The sequence below is a fragment of the Aspergillus foveolatus genome (assembly GCF_047715535.1).
Source record: "Aspergillus foveolatus strain CBS 279.81 unplaced genomic scaffold BDW70scaffold_11, whole genome shotgun sequence".
In the NCBI taxonomy this organism is placed as follows: Eukaryota; Fungi; Ascomycota; class Eurotiomycetes; order Eurotiales; family Aspergillaceae; genus Aspergillus; species Aspergillus foveolatus.
Window position 1 is genome coordinate 520,070 of NW_027396075.1, and position 21,043 is coordinate 541,112.

At 50.9% G+C, this 21,043-nt stretch overlaps 5 protein-coding genes across 5 annotated transcripts; 3 read left to right on the forward strand and 2 right to left on the reverse strand.

Annotated features, from left to right (window-relative positions):
- The first annotated feature begins 835 nt into the window (after positions 1–835).
- Positions 836–1,782, forward strand: BDW70DRAFT_13646 (uncharacterized protein). Its single transcript, XM_073736863.1, has 3 exons — positions 836–1,057; positions 1,115–1,326; positions 1,380–1,782. Exons 1-3 carry the CDS (start codon positions 1,012–1,014, stop codon positions 1,743–1,745), a joined length of 624 nt encoding a protein of 207 aa, XP_073598339.1. The 5' UTR covers positions 836–1,011; the 3' UTR covers positions 1,746–1,782.
- A 1,417-nt stretch (positions 1,783–3,199) lies between these two features.
- BDW70DRAFT_148646 (uncharacterized protein) lies at positions 3,200–9,451 on the forward strand (the record flags this gene model as incomplete). The annotated part of the gene is made up of 7 exons (XM_073738897.1): positions 3,200–3,475; positions 3,818–4,248; positions 4,423–4,672; positions 4,734–5,679; positions 5,756–6,839; positions 7,860–8,223; positions 8,282–9,451. 7 exons carry the CDS (start codon positions 3,200–3,202, stop codon positions 9,449–9,451), a joined length of 4,521 nt encoding a protein of 1,506 aa, XP_073598340.1.
- A 145-nt stretch (positions 9,452–9,596) lies between these two features.
- BDW70DRAFT_13786 (uncharacterized protein) lies at positions 9,597–11,956 on the reverse strand. Its single transcript, XM_073737112.1, has 11 exons — positions 11,854–11,956; positions 11,689–11,801; positions 11,536–11,639; positions 11,221–11,482; positions 11,133–11,163; positions 10,994–11,075; positions 10,901–10,938; positions 10,754–10,851; positions 10,300–10,691; positions 10,011–10,182; positions 9,597–9,947 (listed from the first exon to the last, which is right to left on the reverse strand). Exons 2-11 carry the CDS (start codon positions 11,717–11,719, stop codon positions 9,742–9,744), a joined length of 1,416 nt encoding a protein of 471 aa, XP_073598341.1. The 5' UTR covers positions 11,720–11,801; positions 11,854–11,956; the 3' UTR covers positions 9,597–9,741.
- A 710-nt stretch (positions 11,957–12,666) lies between these two features.
- BDW70DRAFT_148648 (plasma-membrane proton-efflux P-type ATPase) lies at positions 12,667–15,625 on the forward strand (the record flags this gene model as incomplete). Its single annotated transcript, XM_073738898.1, has 4 exons — positions 12,667–13,014; positions 13,074–13,304; positions 13,357–15,457; positions 15,510–15,625. 4 exons carry the CDS (start codon positions 12,667–12,669, stop codon positions 15,623–15,625), a joined length of 2,796 nt encoding a protein of 931 aa, XP_073598342.1.
- A 137-nt stretch (positions 15,626–15,762) lies between these two features.
- On the reverse strand, positions 15,763–20,762 carry BDW70DRAFT_131950 (EF hand domain protein). The gene is made up of 6 exons (XM_073736074.1): positions 20,468–20,762; positions 20,195–20,349; positions 19,995–20,118; positions 19,720–19,908; positions 16,362–19,657; positions 15,763–16,304 (listed from the first exon to the last, which is right to left on the reverse strand). The coding sequence occupies exons 1-6, from the start codon at positions 20,481–20,483 to the stop codon at positions 16,275–16,277; spliced, it is 3,810 nt and encodes a 1,269-aa protein (XP_073598343.1). The 5' UTR covers positions 20,484–20,762; the 3' UTR covers positions 15,763–16,274.
- Between the last annotated feature and the right edge of the window lie 281 nt (positions 20,763–21,043).

The window sequence follows — 21,043 nt, forward strand, 5'->3', positions numbered from 1 at the left end:
GACCCTGTAGCAAGCCGCACTTTGTGGAGCAATTAAGGTTGATTTAGGACTGTCGGTGTCGGCTAAAGACTCCGGGGTAAATTGCTCGGGCAAACACAAGGGGAATTCCATTGTCGACGCTCGACGTGTGCTCACCCTTTGGGGATTGTTTCGAGATCCTTGTTCTCAGGCGTTAGAGAGCTCGTCAGGCGATCGGACGATTCGGAGGATACGCATCTAGGAGTCACTCTCTGCTAGTGCTACTCAGAGCGCAGCAGCTGACGGCAAGGTATCCCGGCGTATCCGAGGATGATCATCCATGGAACTGGCCTAAAGTGCAAACGGGAGAAGGAGTCCTGACTGGTTGGCTTGCTGGATGCCGGGCCCCTGAAATCGTGTCTACCGGTAACTCGTACGGTCCGGAGTAAAGGCCCAGCCCGATTTAATCGTCGGAGATTATCTGTGCCAAAGGTTGAGGACTGGCATGCGAAGCATAAACTCCTTTTCTTCCATCTCTTTTTTCAGCGTTTGTTGGCCTCAGTACTATAACTATCGCCCGTATCGCTGGAGGGTCCTTTGTATATTGGTGCTTTTACATCCGGGTGACAGTGAGCAGGTTACCCGCGTAGGTACTTTGTATGCCCTAGTAGCAACCTCGCCGTCTCCTTGGCCCGATTGATATGCAGAGGTCGGGGAAGCGATAACAGCTGTGCTTACGGCTATCAATAGGTATCCGAGGCCACACAGTCGATCTCTCCCGGTTCAGAACCACGACTCCACGAATTTCTCGGTCATTGAATTCTCGTCCCACTTTCAGAACGACTTTATTTAGTACCTGCAGTTTCTCTTAACTGAAACGAAAATGGAGCTCTTGTAGTCCAATACTACCACGATCGTGCCAGGGCCGTTTTGCCTCCAGTCACCATTGTACACCGCTTCTCCTCCACCGCGCCAATCAGCAGCCGCCATTGGCCGCCATTGGCCTCCAATGGCTTCGTTCTAAGTGGCAAGCCATTATTGCATCAGTTTGTGATGAGACAATCATCCGTGCCCGTTCAACCATTATTCTTGCTCCGATGTATGAATCGTTGACACCAGTCCCGCTCGGACCTACTTCACACTAACTGGGCTTGAGTGTTCGATCCTCTTACAATGGATGTGCCTGCCTGCAGAGCCGAGAACCAGTTCGGATTCCAGAAGCAAAGAGATCGATGGAACTGGCCATTCGGCTTGGCTTCCCCTCAACGGAAACCTTTGGCTCGCGCATGGCTATCCGTGACAGCTGATTTCATGGTACGCCATGTGATGTTTGGTTGGCACCGATCATCAATCCAGACTACTGTTCCAGTAAGCAGACCCAGGCATCTGGCACTCCGCATGCTCCTTTCTTTTGTGTGAAGGTGAAAAGACTTGCAGGTTTCTGGGCCCTGACCCAGGCATTCCATACAGATGTAGTTACATCGGGCCCGCCGTGGCATCTTCGACCTAAAGTCGGGCTGGGATCCACTTGCTGCAGAAACACTTGCAGCGGCCACGCCTACGGCCAGCACTGCACGTCGGGCGCGCCCAGCAGGACGAAGAACGACTGTTTTGTCGGCCTCAAAACCGATCGAGAATCCGCCATGAGGAATTATCGAGAAGGAGTAAGCTCCGTCGAGTGCCAGCGTTACTGTCAGCTTTACTGTCACATCGGACGTCCTTTCGCGGCAGAAGATAGGGCGCTCGGAGATCTACTCCATGATCCCTGTCTAGAGCTGGAAATTTGAGGGACACTCTATTCCCAATAAAGTAATGCATTAGCACGAAGCTCCTAGTCACCACTAGCAGCGCTTAGCCGAATCACAATCGACCGCGCAGGAGATTCAATAATCCTTGATCCATCGAAAACGAACGATCGACCGAAGGGTTGGCAAAAGCAAGACAGCTCAGCAACCTGGGTTCCGAAACAGACCTAGTCAATAGACAACGCGCCGGCATACTGATCACGATTCCTGGCTGATGGGTCATCGTCTGCAAAGGCACAGAGTATCGAGAGGGACTAGTGTGGTATCTCTCCGCGACAGCTGTCATTCAAGATCAAGAGCAGGGAGGCTAAGAGTACGGAGTAATCTCGTCGGGGAATCTCTGATCTGCCATTTGAGGTACTGGCGATCATGCATGAACAGATAGACTACTCCGTATATTGTTGTAGTTACTGAGCAATCCGTAGAAATAAAAGCCACCATGTTGATTACGGAGTACTCGTAGCTAATTTTTATAGTCAAGATACGTGCGACCGAGGTACGTCCTGACCATTATCCAGGGAACCGTTCAACGAATCCACAAGACAAAACCAGGGGGATCCACAAAAAAAAAACGAAGAAATAAAAAGAGTCACAACGATAAGGTGGCCTAAGAGAAAAGGACGCTTTGGCCGTGGTCGTCCCTACGCCTAAGGGCGAGCACTGCCTAAACGAGCGCCCATCGAGTCACTCTCACGCCCCCCGCTTGCTTCCCAGCCGCCGCCCACTTCGTTCCTTTTCCCCTCTCTCGCCTCCCTCTCGCTTCCTGGTCTTCCTCCCTTCTTTTGCAGCCCATGCCACTTGTATAACAGTTATTTTTCCTTTCCTCATTGTCGTATCCGCGATATTCTTCCTCTATATACCTCCATTCGTTTATCAACTACGCGTCTCTCGCTGCTCTCGACACGAGGGAGAGCGCGTCCCGGCCAGCGCCCACGCGGTGATTCAGATAGCGTCAGCGAGATCTCCGCATCTTTCAGGAGCACTGCGAAAGTGCGTGGACGGCTCCCGGTTTCGCCTCAAGACAGTCCTTACTCGCGTGTTCAAGCACCCAGCGGCTATCTGAAGCTTCTTGCTGTCCTGAAACTCAAACTATCGAGGCGTTCATTGTGGGTGAGTCGCTGTTCTTTTCCAAGACTCGCTTCGCCAAATCACCCCTCCGCCCCTCTTGAGTCCCGACTCCTTACATGAGTCGCTGGTAGAGAGAGCACACCGCCAACTATCGCACACACTCACTGCTGGCTTTGCGTCCTGTACTTTAATATCGAGCTCCCGATCTGCTTGCAAACGTCGCTCCTGTCCAGACTTCTCTCTTTTTCCAGGACGCTTCGCTTATTCCGTCGTTCGTAACGTACCATGACATAGCTGACCTCCGCCTCCCCTTGGCCCCTGAGTGTATAGTCCTGTGATAAACCTCGTCCTCCAGTCGCCTGCCCACCATGGCCTTTAAGAACGGACTAAGTGAACGTCTCGATGAGCTCCGATTCCCCTCTCCCCGCTCGCCCCCTTCGTCAGAGATCCCCTTCCCCGGTTACTCGTCACTTTCTCCGGGCCATTCGAACTTTGTGTCAGCCTTCCCGCGGGCTTCAGGCGACGTTCGTTCGAATCTCCAACGTCGGTTTACAACAGACGCGAGCAAGCTCTCCTCTTGGAATTACATGAGCAATGTTGGAGCCGCTCCTCAAATGCCAGATGCGCTAGATCTGCTCACCTCGGTAAGCTCCGTACCCCACGACTCATATATGCCCCATACTCCGCATTCTCGGTCACGATAATCTGCGCCATTCTTATGCGGCGCAGCCTATTGTCTGTTTTTTTGTTGCGGCTATTGTTCTGTGGCCTATTGCTTTGTTTCAGTCCCCGCCGCTCTCACTGTTTCTACTCCCATTGTCCTCTCCATTCTACTGAGGTTTCCTATTTCCATTTATGCCCTCCTCATTGTTCTACCTTAACCCCCAGTTCTGCAATCATCGTCTTCTCGCCTATTTTTCATTGCTCATCATTTCTTGGTCGATACCATATAACCTGCTTATGAACTGCCGCTCATTGTACTACAGTTTGAGAAGAAGAGACAACACATCGAGTACATGCGAGAGCAGAAGCGAAGGTTCGAGGAAGATATGAAGCTCCTTGATCTTCAGCACGAACGGGAACAGTTGGAAATGAATCAGCTAGCCAAAGACCTTGCGAAAGCAGGCATATCTGGCCCGGTCAGCGAACCAACTACTCCCCCGGAGTATCGTGAGAACGGCTTTCCGGGAGCTTTTTCTCGCCCAACTCGCTTCTCTACATCTAGTGTTACTTCGTCCCCAGGCTTCTTCAACGTTTTCGCTTCTTCGGTCACAAGTCCTCCCAGTCAGCTGAATAACGATTCAGCTCAGACACCTACGAACCGCTTCGCCGTCCACTCTGTTCCTGGGTCTCGTAGAAACTCCGAAAAGGAAGATTTTGAGAACGACCCTAAATCTCCCTTTCGCCCCGGGCCGTCGTAAGTGCCTTTTTTTTGTTGTTGCCTTCTGTTGGAGTTTCCTTGCAATGACGTTTCTCTTTGACTCACCTATCCGCACTATTCTCAAAGTGTCATTCACTTTATTCCTACTGCACCACATGGATTCCTCCTGTTGGTTTCAGGGCCTGTGTTACTGACTTTTCTCCTTATTAGCATCCACCGCTACTCCATGCCCTCCACTGGCTTCGGCTTTCAGGTTCGACCGAATCTTTCAGGCTACAACAACAGCTCGTCTGCTTCGGAGACTTTCAACACAGCCAAATATCTCCTCCACAACGACGACGATCGGTCATTCATGAAGGACGAAGACAGGATTCCAACTCCGGACATCAAAAGCTATCTTAAGTTGACCGAACCGGACGATAAATTCCCAACTCTATCTCGTAGAGACGGCTCGAGCTTCGTAAGTCATATATCCTGCCGTCCATGCACGGTCCGGACCTCAATCGCTAACGAGATATTAGCTCTCAGCAAACTCGGACGCTTTGGACCTGGCCAACTCTAAAACTCCCAATCCCGAATCTTGGAACTCTCACAGCCGTCACCGCTCTTCTCATCAGAGCATGCCCCAGAACTCTCTCAGCATGTTTCGCCTTGGTCATATCGGCGGCTCAGCCGACGAATCCCACAGCGCCTCGCCCAATGTTGCCAGACATGCAGCGAGACACTCTCTCGAGTCGAATGCGCTGTACCCTACCGAGGGAAACCATGAGTCAAGCACACCCACTGCAATGAGCCGGCCTGCCCCCTTGCAATCTTCTTATTCAACCAATGATCTGCCTACTGTCAAGGGTGACAGCTTTAACCCCGCGATTACTCCTCCGAAAACTCATGCTGAGCAGTTCCACCACCACAACGTCAGCTTAGGTAGAATCCCTGTCACTGCTGTAACACCTCGTCAACAAAAGGATTCTCCTGAGCGCGACGAAGCAAAGTCATTTCCCTCTAAGTCTCAGCCTACGACGTTGCAACCTAACGCCCCTCCATTCGGACCTCAGCTCGGCCCTGCAACATCCGGCAATGGGACAATGCCACAGCCTTCGCTTGCTGGCTTTCCACAACCTTTCTTCTACGGAATTCAACCCTTTGTGGCTCCCCCTCTACCGGTTAATGGACAGTACAACCAATCAACCCCTTTCGCGGCCAATGCCTATTACGGGAATGGGAATTACCGCCTTGTGGAGAGCCAGCCTAAGCCTGTAGGGTCCCGCAGACATGCAGACGGAGATTCGGCCCAGCTTTCTCGCTTCAATAACCACCCCGTTGAGTATTACCGTAATGAGATCTATGGCCTTTGCAAGGATCAACACGGCTGTAGATATCTGCAGAGGAAGTTGGAGGAGCGCAACGATGATCAGCTTCAGATGATCTTCGCGGAGACACATTCACATGTGATTGAGCTTATGACCGGTTTGTCTCTCCCACACCTGCGCGCGCGGGTCATTGCGACGAGATACAGGTTGACTAACCGCTTGCCAATTTCTAGACCCATTTGGTAACTATCTGTGCCAGAAGCTACTCGAGTATTCGAACGACGAACAACGCACGATCCTGGTCAATAAAGCCGCCCCTCAACTTGTCAAGATTGCGCTGAATCAGCACGGTACCCGGGCTCTACAGAAGATGATCGAGTTTATCTCCACCGAAGAGCAGACACAGACGGTCATTGACGCATTGAAAGATCATGTGGTAGAGTTGGTTCAGGACTTGAATGGCAATCATGTCATCCAAAAGTGTCTGAATCGCCTTACTGCAGAAAAGTCCCAATTCATCTACGATGCAGTTGGGGCTCAATGTGTGACTGTTGGCACCCATCGACATGGCTGTTGCGTCCTACAGCGCTGCATCGACCACGCGTCAGGAGCTCAAAGAGCCCGATTGATTGAGCAGATCACTGACAACGCCTTTGCTCTTGTGCAAGATCCATTCGGTAACTACGTTGTGCAGTATATCCTGGACCTAGCCGAAGCTCGCTTCACAGAACCTCTTTGCCGAGAGTTCCTCTCCCGTATTCCAAAACTTTCCAAGCACAAATTCAGTTCGAATGTGATTGAGAAATGCCTTCGCACAGCTGATGAGGAGATGCGCCGTCAAATGATCGAAGAAATGCTCGCTGGCGATGAGCTGGAGAAGATGCTGCGAGACTCTTATGCCAATTACGTTGTGCAGACCGCTATGGACTATGCTGATCCTGCGACTCGCGCTCGTATTGTCAAATACATTGAACCCATTCTGCCCTCTCTGCGTGGGACCCCGCACGGACGCCGCATCGGCAGTAAGATAGCGCCAGAGAGCTCGGGAAGAAGCAGCGCCGCAACCAGTGGTCAAGTTACCCCAAACGAGATGAACTCCGCGCAACTTCCACAAGGATCTCTGCAAACTCCTCAGAAGCCACTTATGTATCACCACAATTCCTATTCTGTTTCTGGCACGCCATTCAACAACCAGAGTTTTATTCCCATAGCTGGGACAGGTTCGAACACGCCATCTGGCGCTAGTGAGAATTCCTCTGGTGCTTATAGCGCCGCTTTACAGCAGTCGAACAACAATCTTGGCGCCCAGCCACAGCTGTACGCTCCCTACTACCACTGACCGAGCGTCCCGGTGTCGACGATTGATTAGTTCACTGCCTGTTGAACTGTACTCATACGATCATGATGCTACGATCTTTGACGACTTAACGGCTACCCTCTTGACATGCTGTCAACGCATTGGGGAATGATACCATACCAAGTCCTTTGTCTTTTATGCAATGACGTTGCATTTCCTGGTCCATTTCTTGACGGATACTACGCCTATTCTGTCTTGTATTTCATCGAACATTTGAATGCTCTCATTTGCGTCTTATGACGCTTTGGATGCTATGTACGCTTTTTTGCTGGTCCTGTTTTCCTCCTTGTCAACTGTTCGTTGGCCTATGTGGAGAACGAGGACTTGTCTTGTGGTCTATCGCAGCCGTCCAAAGGACCATTCTCTGCGTCGTCTTTTCACCACTTTTTCTATGCTTTGGGGACGGATTACCTATCGTTTCCCATGTCATTGTTCCCCTTTTTGACACGCCAGAACATGCGGTAGAATAGATGTATCCATATCGACAGGCAGCCAAGATATCCGTTTCCGATTCCATTTGTCTTGTATTTTCTTTCGTTCTCCATCTATGTACCATCTAGCCATAGCGGTAGAATTGATTTATTAAATCATCAACTTTTTTGCAATCTGAACACCTGATAGTAATAACAAAATTTCATGATTTCCCAACCGACTGTCTTTCAAAGTAGGGATCATTATCAACACGTGACTCGACATTAAGTTTGGTGGTTCCACGCGTACTTCTGCTTAAACTCCTCTGATATATTGGAACAGCTTCAGTTTCTCGACCGCATGCATCAAAGAGATTTTTGATGCTCATGTGAATCTATTCCCATGCTGCCGATCGAGGTGTCCAAATCTCTGAGCCCGCAATGGCCCTGTCGGGAAGTTCAATCGCGGCAGCTCGCCAGTCTACTTGCAGTACGGACCCCAATGACCTTTAAGAATATACAGATCCCTAAAACTCACAATAATCTGATCGCTTAGCCCGGACTCTCTAGCCCATCTACTGTTGTCGTTCACGGGATATCCGCCACCTGCAAGTCAACCATCGTAACGAACGTCCTTGCACTGCTCCAAGTACCGCATGCTATTGTCCGGAGTCCGGAATGTATTACAGGTCGGCATTTGTTGACGAAGATATTATGGGCTGTGTTGAACGCAGTGGACCGCAAGGATGAATGGGAGCGGTTCGGAAAGGGGCGATGCGAACATGTCAGCTCTCTGGCGATTCTGTTGGGCGAATGCCTTGCTTCGCACCCTGGAGGAGCACTTGAGAAGTTCGTTTTGGTCCTGGATGGAATTGATAAACAAAGAGAGGCGCCGCCCACACTTTTATCTGCGCTGGCAAGGCTAGGAGAAGTGGTATGTTTGGGGTTGGTGAACTGTCAAAGAAAAGTGCTAACTATTCATCTCTTCACAGATTCCATCACTCACCGTCATTTTGATCGTCAGTTCCACTCCTCGTCCGCTTTTTCTACAGGCGACGGGAGTTCCCCATATCAATTTTCCTCCATATACTCGTGAGCAGGCGACTACTATCATCCTCAGCGCTGGGCCGCCAGCCGTACTTGGTCTGCCGGCGGAAACTTCATTACAACTCTATCCCTACTTTGTCTCCGCTGTGTACGATTCACTGGTCGGCCCAACCGCAAGTTCTATACCGGTATTCAAGTCTATATGCGAGAAGCTGTGGCCGCAGTTTGTTGCCCCGATCACCAGCGGTGAAACCCCGCCTGGCGGTAACGACGAGTGGGATTTCTCTCGACTCCTAGTTAAAAACCGTTCCTTGTTTAGACGGCAGGGCGAGGCCGCTTTAGTCCATCGTATAGTTACGGAGGACGCCCCTCCTACCACCCAAAGTGGCGCACTCGCTAAACCATCATCCTTATTATCATCCGTCTCAGCGCCTTCACCTCTTCCAAGCTTACCTTACTTTGCTACTCTTGTCCTGACATCCGCATACCTAGCCTCTCACACTCCGCAAAGACTGGACACAATTTTTTTTTCAAAGTTCTCCTCCTCATCATTGTCCGCGCGGAACAAACGTGCTCACCACCGACGCCGCTTGAAGGTTCTCTCGCAGGCGCAAGCAGCAGAAGACAAGGAAGCGCAAGCACCCGCCAAACGGAGAAGGGGATTGGGCAAGCGGACAAAGACTCGTATCACCAAATCCATTCTTGAAAATGCCTTTGCTACCACTTCCGCCACGACATCCGCCGCAGGCGGTGGTCCCGGTATCACCGGCCCATCGACGATCCTAACCGCTCGTCCTTTCCCCTTGGAAAGACTCATTGCAATCTACCATGCTATAAACCCCAATCCCCCCTCAAATCCACTACGGCTCACCGCTATAGCTGACTCGGTCTACTCAGAACTCGCCACGCTACGTCGTCTACGACTTGTTGTCCCCGCGGCTGGACGTGCAAGCGGGAGCCGCTTGGGTCTGGGTTCCGCAGGTGTCAACAGCGGAAATACGACGGCGGACGTGGGAGAAAAATGGTGTGTAAATGTCTCCGGCGACTGGATCGGGGAGATGGCAAAAGGAATAGGAGTCGAGGTCGGAGAGTGGTTAGCTGGTGGGCTTGATTAGGAATTTTTTATGGCAGGACACCTGTTACGACTTTTGTTGTCTTTCTCTCACCTACTTTACTATAGAGTGATGTAACAATAGCATGCATATCTGGCGTTAGAAATAGGTTGGCGTAATACCTGCGGGCATGACTCGCTTGGCTATCAATATATTTACCTGTGAATACTGATAGCGTTTCTCTACATGTACCATGAATCACGGCCATGACCATAACTCATCAGACTTCCTCAGAATACCTCAGGTTTCCATGCGCTGTACCATTGAATTCCATTCGATGGTCAAAGTCAGCGTCACCATTTCCACTCATCAACCGTAGCCTCCGAACAAACCAGCAAACTAGGTGTTTGCGACCCGTGCGCGGCCGACCGATTCCCAGACTCGAAACACACTGATCTAATCGAATCTCGGTATCGATATCTGGTTAGCGGGGAGGCAACCTGCTCTCCGGTGCGGAGGGAGTAAAGCTGAACCGTACGGTCCCTGTCGGTGGGCGAAGCTGTATATAGCAACATCCTTTGTTAGTGTGGGAAGGGGTCTAACGAAGGAGTGGGAAACTAACCGCTAGCAAGAAGCCCCAGTTCTGGGCTTATGTCAAAATCCGGAGTGATATTTACTTCGGGATAGTTGGTGGAGAAGGTTAGGTAGGGGCGAGTCGAGGTGTGATGGTTCTTGTTTGGGTTGGGGTTACGTTGTAGGTTATTTGGGGGGTAGCGGATGTCGTACATTTGCAGCTGTGAAGTAAGACTTGTTAGACGGCATTAATAGAATTAGACGGCAAAGATGGAGTATTGGAGGTATGGGCCATGAGAGCGGCGAATAGTTGGATAAAAGGATGCATGCATGCATACCGAGTTTATACCAGCGACAACGATCCGATACGGATCGAGCTTGCGAATTTTAGTTACCGCATGTGGATTCTGGAGTCTAGTTGCGCTTCCACCAGAGCGGACGTCGTGAAGAAAGATGGTGGAGTCCTTGAGACCGGCCGCAATCACGTCTGAGGAGAGCCATTCGACGGCTGTGATAAGAGCGTGTGAGGAGTCGGTGCGGCGCTTCTTAGGGTTGCCTGAAAGCTTGTCATTGGGAAAGGGCTTCTTGGATAATGTCCAGTAGCTTCCGAAGCCCTCTAGGGTGTAGAGACCGTCGGACGTGCCGACTGCAAAACGGGGAATGTCGCCTGTTGGAGACGGCGCGGAACACCAGAGGGAGGAGGTTGTGTGGATGCGGATCGGGTGGGAGACTGTTGGTCCGTTAGTGGTTCTCTTATCTTTTCAAGCTGAGATGATGGGGATTTTTGCATACAGAATGGCGGCCATCGATAGTCTCCGCCCTCGTCAGGGTCGGGAAGCATTCTGGGCGCAAGGAAGGAGTCGCCGTTTGGACCACTGTCCATGGTCGCTCTGGTTTTATTAGTCGTGTGAGCAGATATATGGATGAAGTGATCCTCACAAGAGATACCCGGTGTGGCTTAGAGAGAGCGATGAAAGCTGCGCGGCTGCATCAATTTCTGGGGTCAAAATAGGCCGTCATGAGCAGATTTACCCTATACTGTTCCTTAAAGAGCAGCCGCTCCATGGTTCGATTGTACGTCCATGTTTCCTGATCACAATCCGGAAAGCAAACGCTGATGCAGGGCCGCTGTCAGTGTCATGTCCTCGCGACAAGGCAAGGCTCAACTTACGACACTGACGACTCGCCACCGCGATGTCCGCCTGCGGATCATATCAGCCTGGTTGAATCTATGAAGCGGAAAGCAGCAAAACACTTACTGGCAATCAAGATACCGGACCGTGAATTACGCACAACATGCTTAATGGTATACTGGTCCGGCCAGGGCTCGAACTGATGTAACTGTTTTCGCTGAAACTGGCTCGCATATGCCAGTCCCCTTTGTTCCTGTTCTACGAGCCTGGATACAGGAAGCGCCCCTACTTCCCTCTGGGCTTGTATGAGAGGATGTTGCAGGCATGTTGCTCTCTTAATTGTTTCCTTTTCGTACCTCTGGACCAGGCGAGCTTTCCGTTGGCGTTTCTATAGAAGGTTTAGCACGAAGAACAAAAGTCTGGTACCGGAATTAGAACAACCTCCTCATCAGCGCGCTTCCGCTTGACGACGTCTTGAGAGTACTGAGAGCCTGGCGCTGATTTGTGGTTTGCCTGAATCGCAAAGTACTTTTTCTTTTCTGGATCTATAAGCGAGTTAGCAATGTGTCTAAGATGGTGGTTCTGGAGCACTACCATAGTAAAACCCTGGAATTTCTCGGTTCATAGCTGACAGAACTCAGTTATCGCTGTTTTGATAATGATTATAATGCGATGATGAAAAGAAGAGTACGAATTTGTCGCATTAACTGCCTTTGCTGTCAGAGTAGAACGTCGCTATGTAGGGTTTCGAGCATATACCAGATACGATGGGTCTTTGATCCGTAAGCTGCACAGCATGTCTGCGCCTAAAGTGATACAGCCGGACAAAATGGCTCGACAGCCCACATTTCTTGGAGACAACCTGTAATACTTTTGACTGAGATGGGTTTGGAGATTTGTCCTTGAGAACGAAACTCTGCGGGTTCTTCCCGTGACGTCGATATTAGATTATGTCATCATTTTCCAACCTCTGGTTGGACAATCTCCCCAAGTTGCCTTTTGCTGTGTTTCTCATACTCCAGCTTGGACTGGCTTTATCCATGATATCCAGCAAGATGGTTCGAGACAAGTTCGAATACTTATACTTGTGCGTATCTACTACGGAGGCTTGGCCTAGACCTGACTAGCAGTTATTTTTGGATTATGCGACGCAGAGTGCCGTCGAGTCTTCTGAAATATATCCAAGTCCACAAGATGCCCCATTGCAGGCCACAATTTACCTTTGGAGATGAAACAGAATAGTCCGAGCTACAACGATACCGAGGCTCTTAAACCCAAGATGGAATAAGGAAGCTTCGAATGGCGTGACTTCGATTGCCATGCCCTTTCCTTCCATAAGTACGAGCTCTTTCCATTTTGGCTCCGGAGTTAGGCCCTTTGTGTTGCTCAATTCGTCAGCAGTTATGGCGAATTCCACGTCCAGCCTGAAGATATTTCCTTACATTCACGGGTGCCTAGGCGGAGTATATTGTCTAGCCTGCATATTTACCTTGACAGCAGATGGATGTCCCGAACCTCAATCCGACAAACGCTTTCGGGGCCCCTCCGCCCGCTGCCGTGCAAACTGACAAAATGGATACCATTGAAGCAAAGACTGTCCTCATATCCTCAGAAAAAATATCTTCAATGGCCTATCCTGATTGTGATGACGATAGAGAGCAGGATATTGACGACCTCATTGACGAGCTTGAGTCTCAGGATGGACTCCACGATAATCCTAGTCGAAAGAGTATGGACTCTGGAAGCCGGGTTCCTGGAATGGAGGCGCAGTTTGACACCGATATAACGACTGGTCTCACTTCTGTCGAGGCAGCACAGCGCCGCAAAAAGTATGGACCCAATCAGTTGAAAGAGGAGAAGGAGAATATGTTCAAGAAGTTCTTGTCCTTCTTTGTTGGCCCGGTTCAATTCGTGATGGAGGTCAGTAACAGAGCTCATTTTGCCCGACTTCCATCATCTCTGAGGCTGATTGGTTATAGGGTGCTGCAATCCTAGCTATTGGGCTACGAGACTGGGTTGATTTTGGGGTGATATGTGCTCTCCTTCTTCTTAATGCCACTGTTGGCTTCATCCAGGAATACCAAGCAGGATCAATAGTGGAGGAACTCAAAAAGTCGTTAGCTCTGAAAGCTATTGTGGTCCGCGACGGTCGACTAACTGACATTGACGCCACTGAAGTTGTACCGGGTGATGTTCTGAAGATCGATGAGGTATTGTCCATATCATGGCTGGTTGAAGACGGCGAAGGCTTACTCCTAGCAGGGCACGATCGTTCCCGCCGACGGCCGTGTTAAGACGAACCATTTACTGCAAATCGACCAATCCTCAGTGACCGGCGAATCTCTGGCCGTTAACAAATGCAAGGGCGAAGTTTGCTACGCCTCATCTGTGGTGAAGCGTGGCCATGCATATCTCGTTGTTACGGCTACTGGTGATTACACATTTATGGGGAAGACAGCCGCCCTGGTCAAGTCTGCGTCGTCGAATTCTGGCCATTTTACAGAGGTACTCAACCGTATTGGTGCTACCCTTCTTGTGTTGGTGGTACTCACCTTGATCGTCGTCTGGGTGTCATCTTTCTACCGTTCGAACGAGACTGTTACAATCCTCGAATTCACGCTGGCCATCACTATGATTGGAGTACCTGTTGGCCTGCCCGCTGTCGTTACCACAACAATGGCTGTAGGTGCTGCCTATCTTGCCAAACGACAGGCAATCGTACAAAGACTCTCCGCCATAGAATCTTTGGCTGGGGTAGAGGTTCTCTGCTCCGACAAAACCGGAACCCTAACCAAGAACAAACTAACCCTCTCAGATCCCTACACAGTGGCTGGCGTGGATCCCAATGACCTCATGTTGACCGCTTGTTTAGCAGCTTCAAGGAAGCTGAAGGGCATGGATGCTATTGACAAGGCATTTATTAAAGCACTTCCAAATTATCCGCGTGCTAAAGATGCTCTCTCTCATTACAAGATTAAGCAATTCCACCCATTTGATCCGGTCTCCAAAAAGGTCACCGCCGTGGTGCTATCTCCAGAAGGCCAGGAGATCACCTGCGTCAAGGGGGCGCCTTTGTGGGTTCTCAAGACGGTTTCGGAGGAGCAGCAGATCCCAGAGAGTGTTGAGAAAGGATACTCTGACAAGATGGACGAGTTCGCCCAGCGTGGCTTTCGTTCCCTTGGTGTTGCTCGGAAACCTGCGGGTGGGGAATGGGAGATTCTTGGGATAGTGCCATGCTCTGACCCTCCACGCGATGACACTGCGGCGACTATTAATGAAGCGAAGACGCTCGGACTATCGATAAAGATGCTCACTGGGGACGCTGTACCTATTGCGCGCGAGACTTCACGTGAGTTAGGGTTGGGAACCAACGTCTACAATTCGGATAAACTCGGTCTTGGAGGCGGCGGTGACCTGACTGGGTCTGAACTTTACAACTATGTTGAAGCCGCAGACGGGTTTGCGGAGGTTTGGCCCCAGCATAAGTATAATGTCGTGGATATCCTGCAGCAACGAGGATACTTGGTGGCAATGACAGGGGATGGTGTTAATGATGCACCATCGCTCAAGAAGGCTGACACTGGAATTGCCGTCGAAGGCGCATCAGACGCTGCTCGGTCTGCTGCTGATATCGTTTTCCTCGCGCCTGGCCTATCAGCGATTATTGACGCTCTGAAGACTTCCCGTCAAATATTCCACCGCATGCATGCATATGTGATCTATCGCATCGCGTTATCTCTGCATCTCGAGATATTCCTCGGGCTCTGGATTGCGATAATGAACGAAAGCCTGAACCTGCAGCTTGTGGTCTTCATTGCAATTTTCGCAGACATTGCAACCCTGGCAATAGCTTACGACAATGCACCGTACTCAAAGACGCCGGTGAAGTGGAATCTCCCAAAGTTATGGGGCCTGTCCGTCATACTGGGTATTGTTCTAGCCGTGGGGACATGGATTGCACTGACCACTATGATGCATGCGGGCGAACATGCAGGGATCGTACAAAATTACGGGAAACGCGACGAAGTTCTCTTCCTTGAGATATCTCTCACTGAGAATTGGTTAATATTTATTACTAGATCCAATGGCCCGTTTTGGTCTTCTCTGCCGTCATGGCAGCTGGCGGCAGCCATTTTTGTAGTTGATCTCGTTGCAAGTTTCTTTTGCTACTTCGGTTGGTTCGTTGGTGGACAGACTTCGATTGTCGCCATCGTTCGTATCTGGGTATTTTCGCTCGGCGTGTTCTGCGTTATGGGAGGGGTCTACTTCCTGCTGCAGCGTTCCCAGACTTTTGACGACATCATGCACTTGAGCTTTTTCCAGAAAAGGGACTCGGTATCTCAGCGTGTTCTTGATGATCTTGGTAAGCTTCTCCAATCGGCCTTTCTGAGAGTCCGTGCTAAATATGATGCTAGTCGTGGCTTTGCAACGACGATCAGAACAGCATGAGCAGAGTTCGAGAACAGCCGAGAGGGAGGACATAGGATTATGGAAGATGGACAAACTTCGTAAAGAACGTGCACAGTGTTGATGATAGATGAGTACTATGTATGGGTATTCTATTGTTATGCATCTCGTACTTCGAGACCTCGAAACTTGGTGGTATGAACACTGGCATCTGTAAGTCAGGGTACTAAAATATAGAATATCCGCACTATGGAACTATAATCATTAAGCGCGCAATGTTCATGTCCATAAATTGCTCTTCCGCAACCTGCTTTGCCCAATAAATGCTTGACCTTGGCGACATTTACTCGAGCATCTACTACACTGCTCGTCACACGCAAACAAGCAGTTATAGGTATTGGTTTGATTATGACTAACCGCCAGACACTCCAGCGTTCTCGCGGTCCCGTAGCCCGATCCTATATTACATCTGATAGCCATACACGTGGGGTAAATATATAAGCATTGACCGATACAAATCGGTTGCCGCAACAGAGAAAGGCCATGGATGTACATGACACTTGCAAACTGAGACAGAAACAAGATACAGTAGAAGCGTAGAGTGAGAGTAAAATGAACGCAGGGCTAGGATAGGGAAGATGGTGACAAAAGGGAAATGGATAAGATAGTGAGAGAATTAGGCTATGTGCAATTGTAAATAGGGGCGTGACCATTGCATTGGGAGGATAATATACTCTTTCGGATAAGGAGTTCGATTCGGTGCATGGGTGGAATTACGATTTGGACGTGAGATGATCGATGGCCTGTTACGGAGAAGGGTTAGCTCAGGCAAGTCGGTTGGAGATCGAAGGGCAACATACCTTGTCAATATTGTAGTCGAATTGTTCCAGGGCTGCAAGGGAGGCGTCCCTGGGGAAGCCCATTCCTGTAAGGCGCTGGAGGTTGGGGTCATCCTGTGTGTCAGTCTGAAGGGCCCAGCCAGGTTGCTTCGAGTTGGGGGAAGAGGCTGAAGGCGCAGTTGCGTTTGTTGCCTCTGTGCCTGGTGATTTCATATTATCCAGTGGAGCAAAGAGAGCGTCCCAATCGTGATCTTCGGATTTCGCGTTGGGGTTTACCGGGCCAGAGGACGCGGAAGCATGGGCATTTTGATCGAAGCTGAAGAAGTCGGAGCTCGCAGTTCCAGATGTGCTGGTGGGAGCGGCAGCCTTCTCATGCTGGGAAGCTCCGGAATCAAACGAGAAATCAAAATCCATGTTAGGTTTGCCTTCAGACTGAGGGAAGTCGTCATCATCATCATCGTCATCTGCCTCCTTTGCGGGGGCAAGGTTCAATCCTGAGAAGGCGGCTTCGAAATCAGGCGCCTTGCCTCCGTTTGGGGCTTGAGCAGGCGGCGCTGCTTTTGTGGCGTTATTCTGAGCCTCTCCGCCGACAATAGGCGCTCCGGTTGTAGTCTCTACTGAATGAGGAGCGTCCGGGGGAAGAGTTGGGTCAGCCCTTCCCGGAAGCAAGCCACCAAACTCTGGTGGAATGTTTCCTGAAGCTTGTTTTTCAGCGTCCTCATCATACTTTGGAGGACTGGGTTGCGCTTCCGCAGCAGGAGGAGGCCCAGTCGGGGTACTTGATGCCCCCGGAACCGGGAAAGCAGCAAGTTGCGATGGCTCGATCTGGTCTGATTTCGAGGCTGCATGATTCTGAGGGAAGACAGGCGTAAAGTTATCGTCAAAACCCAACTGTGTTTCACTATCTGTGCTGTCATCATCGTCATCATCAATCTCACGGATAGGCGGGAACTCAGACTCTGGCGCTCCTTGGGTATTTGCCGCGTTAGGTGCCTTCATAGCAGCAAAAGCCTCTTCGAAATCATTATTCTGCTGTGATTTAGACCGTTGATGAGCCGGTCCGCCAAACAGTTCGTCAAAGCTTGGATCCTTTGTATCAGCTGCTTCCTCACTACCTTGAGACGTAGTGGCTCCCGAAGAGGTCTCAAAGGCGCCAGGCACCGTGGGAAATCGCTCCTTGGAATCCTCTGTCTCATCGAACGGAGAGGCAGAGGTGGGGCGAGCGTCACTGCCATCGGCTTGAGATGGAGTTCCAACGCTAGATGCTTCTTGGGTACCGAATCGACTAATTGGTGGAGAAACCTTGGTGGAAGTGGTCTCAGAGAACGTTCCAGTCAATGGAAGAGCATTTGGGGTCATCTGCCTAGATAGAGCCGGAGGTGGTGGCTCCGAGCCGAACGCACCAGCCGAGGATGGAGGAGGAGATATTGAAGGGGTTGGAACTCCAGAGCCGGACGGAGACCTTACTGAGTCCGTTCGAGAATCGGCACGGAACGAAGTCGGGGGAGGAGGAGTCACAGCCGTTGCTGGAGCAGCGCCGAAGGAAGGGCCGAAGAGATTATCAAAAGCACGTTGCTGGTCGTTCGAGATCTGGGGAGAAGTAACGTTATTGCTCTCACTCGAGCCAGTCATCGTGCGTTTGAAGAAGGGATTAGTTTGCTGGCTAGTTGTAGAGGTAGCCGGGCTTGCCACTCTAGGAGGGTTGCTGACAGGGGACGCAACCCTCTCGGGCTCCACTGTTTGCTCCTTCGATAACTCGCCGATTTCTTCTTGAATCTTATCCCGTTCTCCCTCCACGGTAGCCAGTTGCTTCTTATTAATTGCTGCCAAGCCCTTCTGTTGCCGTGCCTCGGAACGAATCTTCTCCAATGCAGGCTTCAGCTGAGCCACTGCCGCATTAGCTTCCCGGATTTTCTCCTTCAGGCTTGCATTTTCCTGCTGATCAGCCGCAAGAGCCGCAGACACCTGGTTGTACTGGTTCTGAAGATCCTGTCTACTGCCGTCAATCAAAGCGTACTCCTGCTGCAGTTTGGTCGTTTCGGCTTTCGAGGTTCTCAGACGTTCCTCCAACTCTTTAAAATGCTTGACCTCTTGCTCGTACATTGCGCGAGCTTGCGCAAGACGAGATTCAAAATCACGTTTTTGCTGAGAGGTCTGGGATAGCTCCTGCTCGGTAGCACTTCGTTTTGTCTGGACGTTTTGCATCTCATTCGCAAGGGAGCCGATCTGATTGGATAAGTTGGCAAGCTCGGTAGTCTCTTGCGTCAACTTGTTAGATTCTTCAGGATCATTGTCCCCGAGAAGGTCATCGGAGGGTTGAGGAGATTTGGCTGTGGAAGGAACGGATGATGCACCAGTTGCCTGCGGTTGCAGACTTTGCCCGAACGTTGATGTGGGGATGAAAGGTTGGAAGGCTGTTGCGCTGCCCGGTGGAGACGTTTGGCGGGTTGGTGAGCTCGGAGTTGCGAAAGGTGAATTTGAGTTCCCCGTGGACTGTGGAACTTGAGCAGGAACAGGAGCCGGAGCCGAGGGTGCGGGACCTGTTGCAAATGGATCGAGTCCGAATAGGTCATCTGCAGCAGTGTGAACCGGAGCAGGAGGGTGGGACGAAGCTGCAACTGGAGCAGGGACCGGCGCTGCGTGCGTGGAACTGGGTCGGCGCATACTTGGGGGTATTAAAGCGGGTGGTAAAGTCTGCGGCAGGGGGCCCTTGTTGGTGAATTGCTGGCGAATCAAATACATGGCAACGGCAAATTCATCCCTCGTTAACTGGCCATCAGCATCAATATCCGCAAGATCCCAAATCTGCGCCAAGGTCTCCTCGGGTAGCTGCGCCTTTGTAAAGAACGCAACAGCTTGATCGCCGCTTATAACCCCAGATTTCGTCGTATCGACAGTATTGAAGTAGTTGTCAAACTGGAGTTTCTCCTGCGGAGAAATAAGCCAGTCGCTACCAGTCGATTGTGTTGAAAGAGGGGTCCCAAACTGTTGCCTATTGATGGGGCTTTGGGTCCGTTGAGGTCCTGTGAATTGTTTGGGGATTGCCGGTACAGGAGGAACATCGAGTCCAGGCCTTGGGCCACTGAAGGAAGGGCGGCTAGCACCTCGTCGAGCAGCTGCTTCGTATAAACCCGGAGGCAGGACTTGAGGAATTCCTCTCATAATACCAGATTTAAACGAAGTTAGCAAGTGCATGGCGATAATGAACTCCGTCGCATCAAGTACTCCGCGTTGTTTGGTGTCCGCCAGATTCCATATCCGGCCCAGGATCTCATTCGGGAGTCTTGCGCGTTCGAAGATCTGTTTCGCGGTTTCGCCTGGTGGGTAGAGTTCACACGTCAACGTAAAGCAGGATCCATGGGGCCAGATCTATGCTTACCAGATATAGTTCCGCTTCTGGCAACGTCAGACTTCTCAAACAATGAAACGAACTTGTTGACATCCTCGGGGTTCAGAGGTGGAACTCGAATGGGGCCCGGGGCTGGTTGCGGACTGCTTGCGCCAGCATCGCGCGGAGAAGGCGCAGCGGCATCAACTGTAATCCCTTCGAATTTAGGTAACGGACCAGCTATAGTTCGTCAGCACCACGCCGAAGCCACGGGGACATCCCGGAACGTAGCCAATGAAGCGGTTCCAGACTGCAAGATCACTTACGTTGTAATGCCAGCTCATCCGTGGGTGCGCGACCAGCCTGAGCGTGTCCTATCAACCGCATCACGATGCCAAACCCAGAGGGAGTCAAAAGCCCCCTGTTCTCCTTATCCGCAATTTGCCATATCTAACGTCGCGAAACGAATCAAACCATTAGACGAAATGCGTCTTGCGCACTTAACGAAGCTGGGATTTCGACATACCAATCCGAGGGTTTCCGGGGGAAGCTTGGTCTTCTCGAAGAACGGGACGGCGATCTCGCCTGTAATAACGCCAAGGTTTGTTGTATCGGCAGCTTGGAAGAGCTGGTAGAAGACTCGCTTCTCTTCGGGAGTCAAGTTCAGATTCGGTTGCCGCGCTGTTGAGGGAGCAGGCGTCCGTCAGTTCCGTTCGTAAACATATCGCTACCCAGGCAGTCTCCTGAGAGCTGCAAGGGCTCCTCGCAATACGAGCAGGCTCTGGTTGTAAGGACTTACAGTTGTCAGCCATCATGAAAGCTCACAAGGAGCAAGTCCCTCCTTAAGCCAACGTTATGTATGTGCGGAATAGTGTATGGAGCGGGACGAATGTCAGTTGACGAGCATAGATGGTCGGGCCAGGCGACAGCTATTTCGGAGCGGAATGTATGGGGTTGAATGGAGGTCGAAATAGGAAAGTGAATTAGTCAAGCCCACACGCGACCGAAGATGGAAAGGGTTTGAAAAAAAGGATTCCAACAGGGGTATCAGAGTAGTAGGGAGATTATTATTAGAATTGGGGTTCGGTTGGAGTGAATAGGCGCCTTGGGTTTGGGTTTGGGGTGATGTCGTTCGAGGGGGCCGCGTTGGCTGGGCGGTCAGTGCCGCCTTTACTCGACCTCCTGTTCCTGGGGCCGGTTGCTGTCTAAATTCCGATCTACGAACTGTAGAGTCTGCTTGAATATATTTCAACAGTTCACAAGGCGTCATGAATTTGAATACATTTCGTGATACCGTTACGCTTGTTACATTGCATCTCACAGTACTCCTTCGAAGCTTACGCATTCACCACCACTCTCCCTAGCAAAGCCAGCA